Source organism: Emydura macquarii, unplaced genomic scaffold (assembly GCF_026122565.2).
Source record: "Emydura macquarii macquarii isolate MOO-44397 ecotype Brisbane River unplaced genomic scaffold, CSIRO-AGI_Emac_v2 contig_3128, whole genome shotgun sequence".
Lineage (NCBI taxonomy): Eukaryota > Metazoa > Chordata > Testudines > Chelidae > Emydura > Emydura macquarii.
Genome location: NW_027133265.1, coordinates 2714827 through 2731856, shown reverse-complemented (window position 1 = coordinate 2731856; position 17030 = coordinate 2714827). Strand labels below are relative to the sequence as shown.

Below are 17030 nucleotides of genomic sequence, written 5' to 3'. Positions count from 1 at the left end.
TAAAAAGGTGTCCCCTAATCTTGGATTCCTAATTCGAGATGCCTACAGCCAGTTTTTTTCAGAGTATTTAGCTTATACCAGCACTTTATATGTTCAAAGCACAGCTCCTGTTCACTTCGGCTGTAGATGTGAGAGCTCAGCACTGCCACAAGTCAGACAAGATGTTTCAAGTTGGGTGCTCAAAAAATGAGGAACACGGTGTGGTCCCCTGTGAAAAGTTTGCTTTAAGTGAATTGACTAGCATCACACAGGACCCCTGTGACAGAGGCAAAAATTCTTCAGTATTCCTCTGCCTTAACCATTAGACTGCCCTTTTTCCTCTCCCTGTAATCCCCAGCCTCATTCACCACACACCTTTCAACTTCTGCAACAAAGAAGGCAGGGGTCCTACAGACAGCCTCCTTTACTGCACAACCCTGATTCATTCCCAAAGCAGGTCCAACCAGTGCACTGAATGAGCCAGGAGTCCTGTGGAAAAATAGTATGTGATCATGTAAAGACTATAATGCGCAAGAGAGCCCAATTATTTCCTATACTATTTTCAGAAGTGGCTGAACCATTTCTCAGGAAGCTTTCCCAAAAAATTTAGCCTGAGGCAAACACCCAGCATTCAAAATGTTTCCCTGAACAGTTAAAGTTTGGCAAAGTTGTAAGTACTGAAAACAGAGTTTAATAAGAAGTGTTGGGCAACCTGAATCAAAGGCAGCAATATCAGTTTCTCCTATAATTAATTTTTAATCTTAAATTCTGTACTTTTATTTATAATTTTCTGCATAGCTATTCTCTGAGATATTGTCTTTTTACTAAAAAGTAACTTGGAATTCATTGAACAGCAAATTGAACTCATAATTCAAATAGCTACATTTTTTAAAACAAGTATTCCAATCCCAAAGTAAACATGATGGTTTCACTCTCATTAAAAACTGTGGTTTAGAAAACCGACCAAAAAGTCACATTGTGTTTCTTTGTTTTAGATGGATATACCACTGATGATATTGAGTTTTACTGGAATGGAGGGGAATCCGCAGTAACAGGAGTTAGTAATATTGAGCTCCCACAGTTCTCAATTGTTGATTACAAGATGGTATCAAAAAAAGTGGAATTTACAACAGGTAAGCACTGAATATCTCAAAAAGTGCACCTGACAGAAGTATCAATGGCTGAAGTTTTCCATAACATCGCTTTCATCCTTTTTTTCAGGGGCATATCCTCGATTATCACTTAGTTTTCGACTTAAACGAAATATTGGTTACTTCATTTTGCAAACCTACATGCCTTCCATGCTGATCACAATTCTGTCGTGGGTATCATTTTGGATCAACTACGATGCCTCTGCTGCAAGAGTTGCCCTAGGTAATTTACTTTCAAAGTTATCAAACAGCTTGAGTATTTAGAGCACTTGAACAGGCTGGCTGTAACAGAAATTACATAAGACTAATTGAGGAAATTCTAAATATAGACCTTTCTAGTAGCATGTACACAGACATAAGAAGTAGAGCTTTTTAAAAACGGAAGATTAAATCTGCAGTGCTTGCTTGCAACAGATCTCTTTTACACCTAGTGTTTGCGCTCTCATATGAAATGGAACACATGCTATTTAGAACAATTTATTTGATAGCACTCTGCGTACAGCTATTAGTTTTTTTTATTGCACAAGATCATGTCACAATGTCTAACACTTGAATTTTCCTTAGCTCTCTAGGAACTGCCACGCTGGATCAGACCAGTGGTCCATCTAGTCTGGTATCCCATCTCTGATACTGCAAATTGTAAATACTACACAGTGGACAAGTATGCAATAGCATACCTGTGTGTGAAGTTTTTTCTAGCTCCATGAAGTTAGGACCTGATCCAAGATGACTTCCCATTGACATAATGGACTTTGGATCAGGCCCTTAGAGTTTAGCTTATGTCCTGAAGCATTAAAGGTGATATCACTAACGTGTTTCTTTGCCAATGTAACTTGACTTCAATGGGACTATGTAGATCTACAGCAACTGAAAACTTGACCCTGAGTTTCACTCACCCATGCCTGCTAATATCTTAATACCATGCTACCTGCTATAATTTCACCTGAGGAATCTGAAAGGAGGTCCTCAGCCCGTTAGCGTAGTTTATAAGGACTGTCTGTGGTTTAAGCCTATAATTTTTTCAAATGCTAACTGCAGTAAATCATGTTGTCCCCAGCCCTATTTAAATGAAGCTCATTATGACTGAATGAGTCGAGAGCTATTCATCAGACACATTAATGACCTGTGATTAGAACATAATAGAAAATGGTTTCATTCTCATAGACCAAAATCAAAAATTAATTACATTGTGGTTGATAAATTACAAAACCATGAGCAGGAAAAGTTTCACCTCATAGAATGAAGTAAATCTCTTTGAAAATTAGTGAAGAGGACTATTACGATTGGACCACCAGCCTCCCTATACCAACGTCCACCATTCTATTCAGGAACCACTGTTTCTCTATTTATCACCTCAATTCTCTATCCTTAGTCAAAATTACTCTTAATACCTTTCCTCTGGTGACATACTCTCACCCCAAGAAGACTGGAAAATTTAATTCCACTCTATGTGGAGCAGGCCGGACCACTACTTTAAGAGTAAAATTAGCAGCATTCCCTCACCTGACAAGACCAACTGCATCTTCTCCATAACATCCCTGCTCTGTAGTGACTACATTAGCCAGCACTAGAATATGCCTTTGTAAACCACATATTCTTTGTAAAAGGCCTTAATTGTCAAAAAAATTGGCAGGCTATTAATGGGAAAGGCAAACTGGAGAAGAATGGTTTTCAGGCAATTGATTGTCCCTCCAGCCCTGGAAAAGGCAAGGAGGGTTGGCCCCTGAGGCCTGCAGAGCTTGCAAGGAGGCCCCTGCAGTTTCAAATTTCCCCCACTTTCCAACGCACTGGCCTCCGGGCCCTCTTCACTTCCAGTTTATGTACATAAACCTAGCATGTTACATAGGACATACTGTCTTGATGCCCAGTAATATTTTCTGTTAGATGAAAAATGTATTCCCTTCATGATTAGGAATCTCTGATGAAATAACTAAGCCAACAATGCCATAAACCCAATGTTATTTGAGCAGTGATACTGCTGTTATGCCTTCCAAGTGATGAACAGCTTATCAGAGCTGCCTTAACAACATTTTTTTTTTAAACTTCACAGGAATCACAACTGTACTGACCATGACCACAATCAGCACTCATCTCAGGGAGACACTGCCAAAGATTCCCTATGTAAAGGCAATAGATATTTACCTAATGGGATGCTTCGTGTTTGTATTCCTGGCCTTGCTGGAGTATGCCTTTGTAAACTACATATTCTTTGGAAAAGGCCCTCACCGTCAAAAAAAGGCAGCTGAGAAGGCTACTAATGAGAAGGGGAAACTGGAGATGAATAAAGTCCAGGTAATTGATTCAAACTAATATTTCATATATTTTTATTTCTAATAGGGCAAGGCTGGAAGCATAGTGTAAAAAGTATGGGAAAGCATCCATAAGTGAAAGCATTAAGAAAAAATCTTCCAAAGAACCTAATATATAATAAGGGAGATGATTGCAATTACATTGCCGTCATTTGTCATGTCTTCAACTAAAATATGGTGCCACAAGGACTGTTGTGCATTCACAAATAGTAAAATAGTAAGTAACTACAGAAAATAGGAGAATAATAGCTACATCTCCTCAAGACAGATTAATGTTCAGAACTGCATCCTAGCCCTATGCAGGTAGCAGATAATATGAAAAGTATGATAACTGATTTTTTTAGACAAAGGAAATGCAATAGATCTAATCTAACAAGATTTCAGTAAGGCATTTGATACAGTTCCACATGGGAAATTATTAGTTAAATTGGAGAAGATGGGGATTAATATGAGAATTGAAAGGTGGATAAGGAATTGGTTAATGGGGAGACTACAACAAGTCATACTGAAAGGTGAACTGTCAGGATGGAGGAAGGTTACTAGTGGAGTTCCTCAGGGACCGGTCTTGGGACCAATCTTATTTAACCTTTTTATTACTGACCTTGGCACAAAAAGTGGGAACGTGCTAATAAAATGTGTAGATGACGCAAAGTTGGGAGGTATAGCCAATATGGAGGAGGACCGAACTATTATACAGAAAGATCTTGATGATCTTGTAAACTGGAGTAATAGAAATAAGATGAAATTTAATAATGCAAAGGGCAAGGTCATGCATTTAGGGACTAACAAGAATTTTTGCTATAAGCTGGGGACACATCAGTTGGAAGTGACAGATAAGGAGAAAGACCTGGGTGTATTGGTTGATCACAGAATGAGTATGAGCTGCCAATGTGATGTGGCTGTGAAGAAGGCTAATGCAGTCCTAGGCTTCATCAGGCGAGATATTTCCAGTAGAAATAGGGAAGTGTTAATACCATTATATAAGGCACAGGTGAGACCTCATCTGGAATACTGTGTGCAATTCTAGTCTCCCATGTTTAAGAAAGATGAATTCAAACTGGAACAAGTACAGAAAAGGGCTATTATGATGATCTGAGGAATGGAAAATCTACCTTATCAGAGGAGACTCAGAGAGCTTGGCTTGTTTATCCTAACCAAAAGAAGATTAAGGGGAAATATGATTGCTCTCTATAAATTCATCAGAATGATAAATACCAGGGAGGGAGAGGAGTTATTTAAGTTAAGCACCAATGTGGACACTAGAACAAATAGATATAAACTGGCCATCAACAAGTTTAGGCTTGAAATTAGGTGAAGGTTTCCAACCATCAGAGAAGTGAAGCTCTGGAACAGCCTTCCAGGGGAGCAATGAGAGCAAAAAACCTAACTGGCTTCAAGACTGAGCTTATAAGTTTATGGAAAGGAAGGTATGATGGGACAACCTATGGTGGCATGTAGCCAATCTGCAACTGTTAGCAGCAAATATCTCCAACACCCGATAATGGGACACTAGATGGGGAGGGTTCTGAGTTACTACAGAGAATTCTTTCCCAGGTGTCTGGCTGCTGGGTCTTGCCCACACAGTCAGGGTCTAACTGATCACCATATGTGGGGTCAGAAAGGAATTTTCCCCCAGATCAGATTGGCAGAGACCCTGGGGTTTTTGCCATCCTCTGCAGCATGAGTCATGGGTCACTTGCAGGTTTAAACTAATGTAAATGGTGGATTCTCTATAACTTGAAGTCTTTAAACCATGATTTGAGGACTTCAGTAACTCAGCCAGAGGTTAGGGGTCTATTACAAAAGTAGGTAAGGTTCTGTGGCTTTCAATGTGCAGGAGATCAGACTAGATGATCACAATGTTCCCTTCTAACCTTAAAGTCTATGAGTCTAATGTGCAAACAATTTCTATACATGAAAAGACAAATAAGGATTTTCAGTCAATCTGCCACACCTCTGAATTAGGGAAACAAGGCATCCAAAAGGTAATTAAGTTAATAAAATAACATAGAATACACACACACACACACACACACACACACACACACACCCTGTTTCATGTAGAAAGACTATTTTAAGATACATACACACAAAGAACCTGATTTAAAAAAAACCCTGAAAAGCCTCCTATTAGGGTTCAGTGAACTTTGGACAAGGCCCGTACAAGTAAACCCTTTTAAAGTGAAGTAAATCCTGTTATGCTATAGTGCTTTCTTTGTGTCTGCAGCAGGGAGTGGCAAGGTTCCCCCTGACTGGTTCAGAGAAAGCACATACATTTCAGCTATTCCCTCTCAAAAAGCAAATCAAAATGGCTTTTGCTAACCCTGACCATATGGAGTAGGATCAGCCAGTCAAGGAATCAGAACCAAAAACATGAGCAGTCCAGTCACAACCAACCAAGTAAGCTTGAAGTTCTAGACAGTAACATGAAAATGCCCCCCAAAAAGTGCAGCCATTCTAATGCAATATTTTTTTTTAAAATTACGAATTTAAATGTTACAAGAAAGTAAATGAAAATGTTCAGACTTTTGTAAAATTATTCCAGTTTCATCAAAAACTAGCAAGTTTTGATGAACAAACATTTCCCCTATGAATATTTTGTCCATTCTGACACAGAAGGAAGAGTGCTGCTTACTGAATCAGAAACACCACTTTCTGCTGCACTCTGGTTTTCCTTCAAGATCTTTCATCCAAGTCCTAAATAACCCTTCCCCTGCTTAGCTTATCAAATGCAATAAGGTCACGGTCTGAGGTGATAACTTTTTGAATGAAAGAGCTTTTGAACTAATCTAGCCTTCAGTTCATCTGGGGAAATAAAGAGATGAATAACTGATGTATAGAATTCTTAGTAGACAAGTCATTAGAGATGGATAGCTGGACAGATTGAAATTCACACAGATGTGTGAATTTCAACAGTCAGAAAGCATACTTCAGCAACCCAAAGCATTATGTTGACTTGGGACCCTGCCAAGAGGATTTTCTGTCCCAGTAGCAAGGCAATATCAAGTGAATCTCTCATAATCAGAGTATAAACTTGGTCTCATTGCCAATGAGCTCATCATCCTCATTGTACTACATGGGCAGATAAAAAAAATACTTACCTACATTCATCTGTTGTCCAAAACCATGCAGAGTGACCAATAAGTGGAAATACAGTTCAAGACCCTGACAGTCTACAGATACTCCATAAAGTGCTACCCCTGCACTGTTAAGGGCATAAGCCATCCTGTTACAGATTGTTGGCTGGAGATGCTGTCCATACCTATGCTGCTTTCAGATGAGATGGGGAAAAAACAAGTTAGCAGAGGCCAGCTTCAAACACTCACACCTCTGCTCATACACCCCAAAGCTTTTCTAATCCAGGTGGAAGGTGGACAGTGAGGGTCCATGAAGAAAGTAGATATGCACCACTTCTCCAGCACCAACCCTGTCTATGTGGATCCTGGTACATAAGCAGATGACTCTGTAGTTGGTTAATAGGATGGAGGTAAGTTACGGTTTTTTTCTACAGATTTGGTGACACAAGTTACATGTTGATGAGGTTCACCAAAGCTGATTTAAAGCTTTCACTTTGATCATAAACTGGCAGAGATATTCCAAAAATGAAGAATGCCTGTATCAGACAATTGCTTAATTGAACAATTGCCTTCTGCACACACACAGCATATGCCTGTGACACATACGTATTTAAATTGGTTTTTAAAGCATTCTGTGGATTAATGAGTTTTGTTGTCGCATTGGTGACCGTAGACATACTGCATGCATGGTCCTTGTAAGTATCCTTTTGGCTTGCAGTATGGAAAATATTGATGTTCTAAGCTGGGCTTTACCTTTCAGTTGTACACAGGAAGAATACGTGATCAGAGCTGCAGGTTGGAATCTTATGGGACTGGTGGAGCTGGGGTAGCTCATCTGATCCTTAATCTACAGAACGTCCCCATATTTTCATATTTCAGCGGTGCCCTAATGGTCAGTACCAAAATACAGGAAGTTGCTTTTGGAGGATGAGAGAAGAGCAGCAGTAAGTATGTACAATCACAAGATGTGGCTTTAGCTTACCATATTGTCCCATGTCATATATCCATATTAGTCACCATGTAAACAACTGTGACATACACGTAACAGTTCTTCCTCTCCGTCTCTTCAGATTAACAGCGTTACTTATTTCTGACTGACATATGCCCTGGGAAAGGAGGATAAATCTGTCTCCCTATATCAGATATTATGCCATTAGATATGCAGTGAACTGATTACGAAACTGAACCAGCACATGGAAGACGAACTGGATGTGCATAATGATCCTGTAATGTTTCACACATGGTGTTTTAAATTCCGCAATCTGACAGAGGAGGAATCCAGGACCACCGTAGTTCCACATAAATGTATCATTTTTAATTGCTTTATTTTAACATTTGTATACGACAAATTTTTTTTTCTTCATTGCAATAAGCTCTCATTGTTCTTAATTCTATTTCTGATGATAAAATACTTTACAAATCCTTTATATCTCCCTGTCCTCTTATTGTCTTTTCATGGAGAACTTTGGATATCTGGGAGAAAACAGCCAAAGGAGTAACACACTTGCAGGGTCCCCAAACACAAGTGTATGTTTCTATTTTTAGATGAACAATTGTTTAAAAAACGTCAAAAGATATCTTCCCTTTGACGCTCAGGTCATATTCTCATCACCATTCTATGTCTACACTGCAACAGAAGACCCATGGCTGGCCTGGGCTCACACTGCAAGTCTATAAAACTGCTGTGTAGACATCTGGGCTTGGGCTGGAGCCTGAGCTGTGACACCCCGTGAGCAGGGAGATCCTGGAGCTTGAGCCTGAATGTCTACACAGCAATGTTATAGCCCCTCAGCCCAAGCCCTGTGAGCTGACTTGCTGTAGGCCTGCTGCAGCTATGTTACAGGTCTTTTATCGCAGAGTACGGCCAAATTGCAACACCTTTATGCACGGACTATAATAGGACTACTTCTGTGCATATCTGCACATTATTATGCGTAAGGGGTTCAAAATCTGGCCCTAAACTTGTGTCTCGGAAGTCAAAGAAAAATGTATTACTTCCTTCAATCATTTATATGAAATGGATGAACTCAATTCATTCTAGCCAATATTGAAAGTTTCTGAGGCTAGTCTTCTGACAATAAATTACAATGAGAGAAACATATTAGGTTGTTCCTAGAAGATGACTCACTACCCTTTACAGCCATCAGCAATGTATTTTGCATATGTGCATTTACTTGCAGCCAAAACTATTTTGGATGGTCTTTCAGTGTTGTTTAGAAACCATGAAGCATGATACAACATACATCAATCTCTAGATAAACGTACTAGCTTGAGTTTCTTTAATCTTTACTGAGCAATCACATCAAGGGATATCAGTGATGAAGATTCATGCATACATGCTCTGTCGTGATTTAGGCCTTAAGCAGCTTCACTGAGGCTGTCAGTGTGAAAACAGAGCGGACTAAAGAAATGTAAATTCAGCAGATTAAAAACAATGTTTTCACTATAAAGAAATGTTCGATGTAAACAATATCCATTTGTTTGAAATGTGAAGGATGTTTAAACTTTGATATATTTGTGTAGAAAGGCTGGTTGATTAACAAGAGATCAGCTCAATCACATCTTATAATTCTCCTTATATATCATATAAAGCATTCTTCAGATGATGGCCCCAAGAGTAGAACAATACTTTACATTTCCATAGCCAATGTCATGAGACGCTTGCACAGCATCTTACAAAAATTAACTTAGGCTCAGATTATCACTGGATAGGGAAATATCATCATTTTATAGATGGTACAACTAAGACACAGATTTTATCCAAGGTAACTCAGGGACTGACCCCATCTCTCCTGACTGCCAGTCCTATCCTTTAATCACCAGAACAATCTCTCTTCGTCTGGACCCCATCCTGCACATGCTTACATGCAAATAGTACCAATAAAGTCACTGAGCCTTCTCAGAGAAGTAAAATTATGGATCTGTATGTGTGTTCTATATGTAAAGACTTATGCAAGTGTCCTTCATTTACTATAGGAAATTATGAGTTTACACACATTTCTAGTGGCAAAATTACATGTAATTCACTAAGCAAAATGTTAGAAATCCATCACTCTTAGCAGCCTAACTTTCAAATATGACTGATGATTTTGAATGTCCCTGCTTGAGACACCTTAAAAGAAATCCCAGAAGAGGTTTCTCTGCAAGGCAAGCATCACTTTAAAATTCTGGCTAACATTTTCAAGGTACAGCCTGTCTGAAGTCAAAAGGTTGTAAAGGATAACAGTAACATTTCTCCACTAGATAGCTTTCTATTCTATTTATAGATCACCTGGAGAATATCAGAAAGGTTATACTGGGGGTTAATCCATAGTAAAATATGCATCGTGGGGCAGGTCATGGTGCATCCTGCATATCCATGCAGGAGAGTAAAGTGGGAAGGGGTTTCACCAACCTGCATGGGAGAAAGAGTAGAGTGGGGGCAGGCAGAAAAAGGGAGTGGGCAGAACCTTGGTTCCATCCCCTCCACCCCATAGTATGCCAGCCAGCTCAAATATGCCTGTGCACCAGCGGATGTAGTCTGCACTAGGGATAAGGCTAGGATATGTTTCCCAAAACTCAGAGGCAAATTGTGACCAAGTCAGAATCTGCTTCCCAGCTTGCTCTTGGGGCAGCAGGTTACCCCAGGCACCACCAAGTCACAATTTAATCCTGTGTCAGGTCATGGGGATGATTAAGATTTTATTTATTTATTAAAGAAACACTACATTCATATCATTTTAATTTAGAAATACTTGTTCTGAATTTCATCTAAAATTAATGTAGTCAGGGATTGTCTGGAGTTGTAGCCATGCTGGTCCCAGGATATGCAAGACACATGGTGGCTGAGGTAATATCTTTTACTGGATTAACTTCTGTTGGTGGACGGTACAAGTTTCTGAGCTACACAGAACTCTTCTTCAGGCCTGGGGAAGGAGTCAGAGGCCATGTCTATACTGACGGCGGCAAATTCGCCACTGCCAGATCGATCTTTCTGGATCGAGTGAGCGGTCAGTGTAGACCTGCTCAATCAATCAGGAAGTCGACACTGGTAAACCACCCTCTCAAGTAGCGTAACGCTGCATCGATGGGAACGGCACAGCGCAGTGTAGACAGCGCGCAGAAGGGAAGCAGAGCAGTCGATGTGAGTTATGCAAGCTACTATGCGCAGTTTGCGTAACTCCCGTCGACTGCCACCGAATCTCCAGGTAAGTGTAGACCAGGGCAGAGTGCCTGAGCCAAGACACTTTTAAATAAAAGATGACCTCCCTACCTTGTCTCTGTAGTCAGGGATGACCGTTCTGCAAACAAGCCTCTTTTGGAAATGCTTTTGGCAGTTATCTAGTTTTTCCAGATTCTTTTTACACCTCAGGCCTGGTCTACACTGCCGGCAAAATTCGGTGGCAGTTGACGGGAGTTACGCAAGCTACACAGAGTAGCTTGCGTAACTCCCGTCGACTTTGGAGATGGCACACTAAATGGAAGTTACACTGTGCTGCGCCGACGGGAAACACGTACCTGTTGATTGAGCATGTCTTCACTGCCGCTCAATCAAACCGGATAAATTGATCTGATGGCGGCAAATTTGCTGCTGTCAGTGTAGACATAGCCCAGGTAATTAAATCTCTGATATACCTTTGATTTTTTTTTTTTAAATGGTATATCTGAAGTATAGAACACTCTGAAATGACTATTAAAGATACAAGGTTCAAATACTCTGCTAGCTTAGTTCCATATCATTCTATTAGAGAATTTTGCCCAGATATATTAGAACATTTTTGCTTCTCCTTTGGATATTTTTATTAGAGATCATCAAACACTTTTCTATGAATTGTAAAACCTGCAAGTCTACAACGGTGAATTGCTTTGCTGATTTATTCAAATCAGCAGGTTTAAAAATGATTTAAAAACCTCATTTAAAAATGTAACACAATCATTCATAACACTTAAAGCAGCAATTCACATGCCACTTGGCTTGCAATAAACTGTGAGCATATATTAGTTTACAAGGAAGCACCCATATGAATCAATTTAAATTGTAAGCACTTATAAGTTATTTGTCTTTACAAGAAGAAGCCATAATAGAGTAACTTTATGCTTACATTACTGTTGTAACTGATTCTATATTACACAACTCAGAAGCCCTTTAATTCACACATAGGATTATAAAGTAACAAACAGCTCATGAAATATATTCAGCTCCTTCACAAGATTTGTGAGGTTTTATTCCCCAGTTTAATATACACTACCATTTTTCCTCCCTCCAAGACTCTCCTCTGTCTAATTCTCCGTCAGACTATTAGCTCCTTGGGACAGGGCTTTTATCTTCCTTTACAGGGAAGTACCTTGCATAGGTTATAGTGTCATCAGTTTGCGGATGACACTCAGCTATATTTTTTCTCATTCAAATGATGCAGATGATTGTCATCCATGCCCCAATCTCAACCAGACACTGAGGAAGGCAAAGAGCTGGATGATGCTCAATTCAGATAAAACATAAATGATGGAGGACTAGTAGAAGGAAGTGGAAGATATGGTAAAGGTTGTATCTTCCCCTTTTATCGAGGATGGTTATCCACCACTTATCACTCGTCTTCACAATTTGGGAGTCTGATTAGATTTCCAATTACGGTTGGATGATCAACAACCAAGACAGCTTTTCATCATTTGCATCTAACCAGGCGGTTACAATTTATGATCTTTCAAAACATACTTTGGTACTGTGTCATCTAAAGACTAGATTTCTGCAATGTGCTCAACGTGGGGCTATTTCTGAAACCCACTCAGAAGCTGAAATTGTAGTAGAATAATGCAACCTGCTTGTTAAGCAGGGTATCTCGCTGCAGGCATATCACACTAGTGATTAATGATCTGGTGGATTTCTGGGTGGAATTTTAAGTGTTGGTTTTGCCTTTCAGGAATGAAGCCCTAGATGTCCTAGAACATATTTGAGAGACTGCTTCACTCTCCATACCATACCACTGCAGTTAGTGGTGACTGAAGCAGAAGGCCCCTCAATTAAAAACAGAGGGAGCTAGTGGCAGATCATTCTTTATGTAAATGTGTCCTGAACTTATTCACTCTTTAACTTGGTCTGATACAGCAAGAACATGTTGCCCTTTAGGGCAGCATCATTTTTATGGAGGATTTATTTTTAGGAAGGACATAGCATTTTTCCTCTTTTTTTTTTTTTTTTTTTTTTAGTTTAAGGTTTAACTAGTCACTGATAGATATCATGGAGGTTGCTGCTGGGTTTCATCTTTATGTTGATAAGAAACTGTTAATTGCATCTAAAGTCTCTTATTGGTGTTTGAAGAACAGGCAAAAATATTACTTCTCAGCAGGAAAAAAATTATACAAAGAAAATTAAATCCCACTTTTGAAAAGATTTTTAAGATATTTAATTAAATAAGACAAGCTAACAGCATGTGACTAGTAAAATCAGATCACCCTTTCCCTCCTCTCCCCAACCCATATCATTACTATAAGGTCTCCCTTTACAGCTCCAAAATTGGCTCCTAACTGTAATAGCTTAAAATCAGAATAGCCACTTTTTTTTAAAGGCACTGAATGTATAGAAATCTTTCCTAAACCATGCATATCGTAATCTTTTTACATCTATAATGGCTTTTTTGAAATAACTAATTTCTGGATGATATTTTCTTAAATCCAGCCATAACCATTTTTCACTTTTGGTGGATTCTTCCTTCTGATATTTGTATCTGTTTCCTCCTTCAAGAAAGTCCTTGATGAAAAACAGAATCCTAAGCTTACAATTCCTTATGGCAACTTTATGGCTTAAAGTCAGGTAGGACAAGCAGTAATGGGATTCACCTGCAATAAGGGAGATTTAGGTTAGCTATCTATGGTCTAACTAGATGTCTAAATATAAGGATATTTAAACACTGAAATAGGCTACCCAGGAAGTTGTGGAATCCCCACCACTGGAGGTTTTTAAGAATGGGTTGAATAAACACCGGTCAGGAATGATCTAGGTTTACTTTGTCCTGCCTCAGCACAGGGAGCTGGACTTGATGAGCTCTCACGTTCCCTACTTTAATATAATACGAAGATCTCAAGCCCTCGAGTCTTTTAAAAGTCAAGTATTTTAAGATGACTACAAAACTTGATAGGAAGTCAACCCAGAAGAAGAAGAAAATATATGGGAGATGATGTGCTGTAATAATTTAAAGCTAGAAAGAAGCCTTTCAGAAGTAATTGCAGTTCTATGGATTTATCAAATACTGCACTCCAGCTAGGAAAAAAAAAATCATGACAGTCTTGCATTGAGTTGATTACAGCATGAACAAATAACTTTGCCTAACACTGGGAAAGAGTTTCACTCTGGCAATATTCTTCAGATAATAATGATTAAATCTTACATTCAATAGCAGATCCTGATGCATGTGGCTATACATTGATTTTAAATTATATTTTAACATGTTAGAAAGTCTAGGGGGAGGATCTAGAAGAAAAACTGTGAAAACATCTTTGATTACTTAGAAACAATGGAAGAACCGATAGCCTCTTCGTGCAAATGCTATTTCATAAGACTTGTTCAATGGCCCTAACACAAAGGTTTGCTGATCTTTCCATTGTGGGGCCCGCACCTTTAAAAAATATTTTCTTGGGGTTACCTTTCCTTCCAATTTATTACTCTGCAGACTGTGCATTGATTCACAACTGCATGACATTTCTGTAGCAGCCACAGCAATTGCTATCACAGACAAATAATATTAAGAATATATTTGATGTATTTTGTCATTTTTAATGAATGAAAACAAGCAAACCTGATACTGGACACAATCCAATACCTACTGGGGTCAATGAAAAGACTCCCACTGGGGGTCAGACCCTACGTGACCAGCCAGCTCTCTGCAGACCACCAGCTGTTGCTCCACAGATCACCAGTGGTCCACTGACCAATTTGAGAACCTTTGCCATAATGTTTACAAATATTGGCATGACCTGCAGGAATTGAAGAAATATGGTTTTGAGTTTTCCAAGGAAACAATGTAGTTTGGATCCCTGTTCAATCAGTGGGAAGAGAATACCTTTGATACTTAAAGCTGAAAGGAGAGATTTCAAAAATTGTATGCCTAAGGTCTATTTCCTGAATGAAACCTTGTCTAATATGAACTATTATAGGAGATTTCTCAGAAATTTATATTCCTAAAACATTCCAAGACTAGAACATTACCCTGAAGATGCCAAAAGCATTCCTACACCAATAGAAATTTTACCACACACAAGTACATGCAAACTTGAGAAGAGTTAAGAGTGGGTGGGGGGAGTCATTTGTGACCATTTTAGTAAATTTAGAATCAGCTATTCAATTTGACCCAGCTGCACCCCTTTTTGTTTGCTTTTCATTCACAGTAAGGTTGGGAGGTGGCTTGGAAAGGACTATGTTTCCAATGTGAATTAGGGTACTGACATACAAATATGGCTATAGTGTTCGGTATTCGTGCCAGAAATGCTCACTCGGTTTGTAAACTTCCAGTCAACTAATCAGGGAGCAGCAACAATGCTGAAGGTGATGAGTCATAAGGGAATAAATAATGGATATCAAATAAGTGAAAATATAGTTGAAAACTAATTCAGGAACAGGTTGAAATGCATCCTCATTAAGTTTTCATTGAATGTTTCAGTATGTTTGCAATATAAATTCAAAATTGTTCACACTCATTCACACATAGAATAAATTGTTTGCTATAGACAGCCCACCTGTCTGTTCTACCCACACATTGGCAGCCCACATATTTTAATACCTGGGCTTTAAAACTATGCAGGACAATATAAATTAATATTTATTTCTGTCACTACAAAAGATGGCTAATAAGCATTCTGCTGGGGCTGGTTGATAAGACACGTCCATAGCCTGGGACATTTTTCTTGAGAAGGAAGCCTACTGTTATGAACTATAACAACAATAAATTTTAGAAATGAGCACGCGGCCCTGAAACTGTGTAAAACAGACAAAAACAGACATAAAATTGTATTTTTAGCATAAGTATATGATAACGTCCGGGTGACCTGACTCCATTTGGTAAGTGGATGTCATATTTTTATGACAAAGATTGAGCCTTAAAAGATAAAGCTAGCAGAATTCTTGTAGGGGAGGAACTGTGCCCTATAACTGAATGAAGTAATCCCCAAACCAAGATACTGTCTCAGGATAAGATATATTTAACCACTAAACAATTCATTTCATCTTTAGCATCAGGCAGATGGGAAACAGTATCAATATCTTCAGGTAATGCTTATTCCTTTAATCTTATTGATGTTCTACCCTCCCTGATGCTATTGCTGCTCTTGAAGCAGCTTCCTCATTTGTAAAAACAAGTGAGATTTGAAAATATGCAAGAAGAAAAAAAGATGCTGATGCAATGGTAACTAATTAGGTAGATTATCTAAAGAACATTCTTTTCTTGCCACAGGTTGATGCCCATGGAAACATTCTTCTTACAACTCTTGAATTGAGAAATGAGGTCAGCAGCTCAGAAGTGTTCACAAGTATCAGTGACCCAAGAGCCACGATGTATTCATATGACAGTGCCAGCATCCAGTATAGAAGACCCAACTCAAGCAGAGAACTCTACAATAGAAGCACTTTGGACAGGCATGTGGTTCACAAAAAGGGGCGCTTACAGAGAAGGGCATCACAGCTCAGAGTCAAAATCCCAGATCTGACGGACGTTAATTCCATAGACAAATGGTCAAGGATGGTCTTTCCGATCACATTTATTCTTTTCAATGTTATTTATTGGCTTTACTATGTCCACTAATTTATGCATTGATCATCTCATCCCTAGACTTATTTTCTTCCCTTAATTTTGTTGGCCCTCAAGGACTGCAGTAGCCATAACGCTACATTTCCAAGGTAAGAAAGATACTCAGCCACTGAACAGGTCTTGTTTTTTAAAAAAACAAACAAACAATTTAACCATGTTCACTTCAGAAGAGTACAGCGTCTACTCCAGCATACTATTATTTGAGATCTGCTCTTAAAGAGCAACTTCAGCAAGGAAATAAGCACTATTCCTATATTTATACCAAAAAAAAAAGTTTGTATATCTTCTTTTATTTTATTTTGTTTTGGTTTTTTAAGTTAAATTAAAGGCTGTCTTATTTTCCATCACATTCTGGTAAAATAACACTTGTCAAACAAAGCTTATAGTGTCTCAAATAGGGCAGTTGACAAGTGACACGTTTCTCAAATAAACAGAACTCAAAGAGATGTTGAAAATAAGCAGTCTTAAGAACTATGTCTAATTTACATAAGTACTATTCAAAAGTGAGTACTTGTGCTAGGGCTGGCCTTTGACAGTGTGTGCAGGAAGTACCAGTCAAAGGCATGTAAGTCCTGTCGTGGAAAAGACTCACACTGCTACATTTTAGAGTTGGATCGGGTGCAGCTTTAATTGTGACACACACAATCACATAACCATAGCTATGGGGAATACTATAGCCATAGGGAAAACCCAGGTGGCTATAGGGAAGTGAAGCAGTATGTCTGGATGCTGGGCAAATGT

At 38.9% G+C, this 17030-nt stretch overlaps 1 protein-coding gene across 4 annotated transcripts in view; it reads left to right on the top strand.

Moving 5' to 3' along the window:
- Nucleotides 1-16283, top strand: part of GABRB1 (gamma-aminobutyric acid type A receptor subunit beta1) — a 200279-nt gene extending 183996 nt beyond the window's left edge. For 2 of the 4 annotated variants that reach the window (XM_067531115.1, XM_067531112.1), the window contains exons 6-9: nucleotides 975-1112; nucleotides 1201-1353; nucleotides 3181-3416; nucleotides 15936-16283. In XM_067531115.1, the coding sequence (XP_067387216.1) occupies nucleotides 975-1112; nucleotides 1201-1353; nucleotides 3181-3416; nucleotides 15936-16283 (875 nt within the window). Of the gene's footprint in view, nucleotides 1-974; nucleotides 1113-1200; nucleotides 1354-3180; nucleotides 3423-15099; nucleotides 15106-15935 lie in introns of all 4 variants that reach the window. The other 2 variants (XM_067531113.1, XM_067531111.1) reach the window with 2 other exon arrangements.
- Nucleotides 16284-17030: the final 747 nt, after the last annotated feature.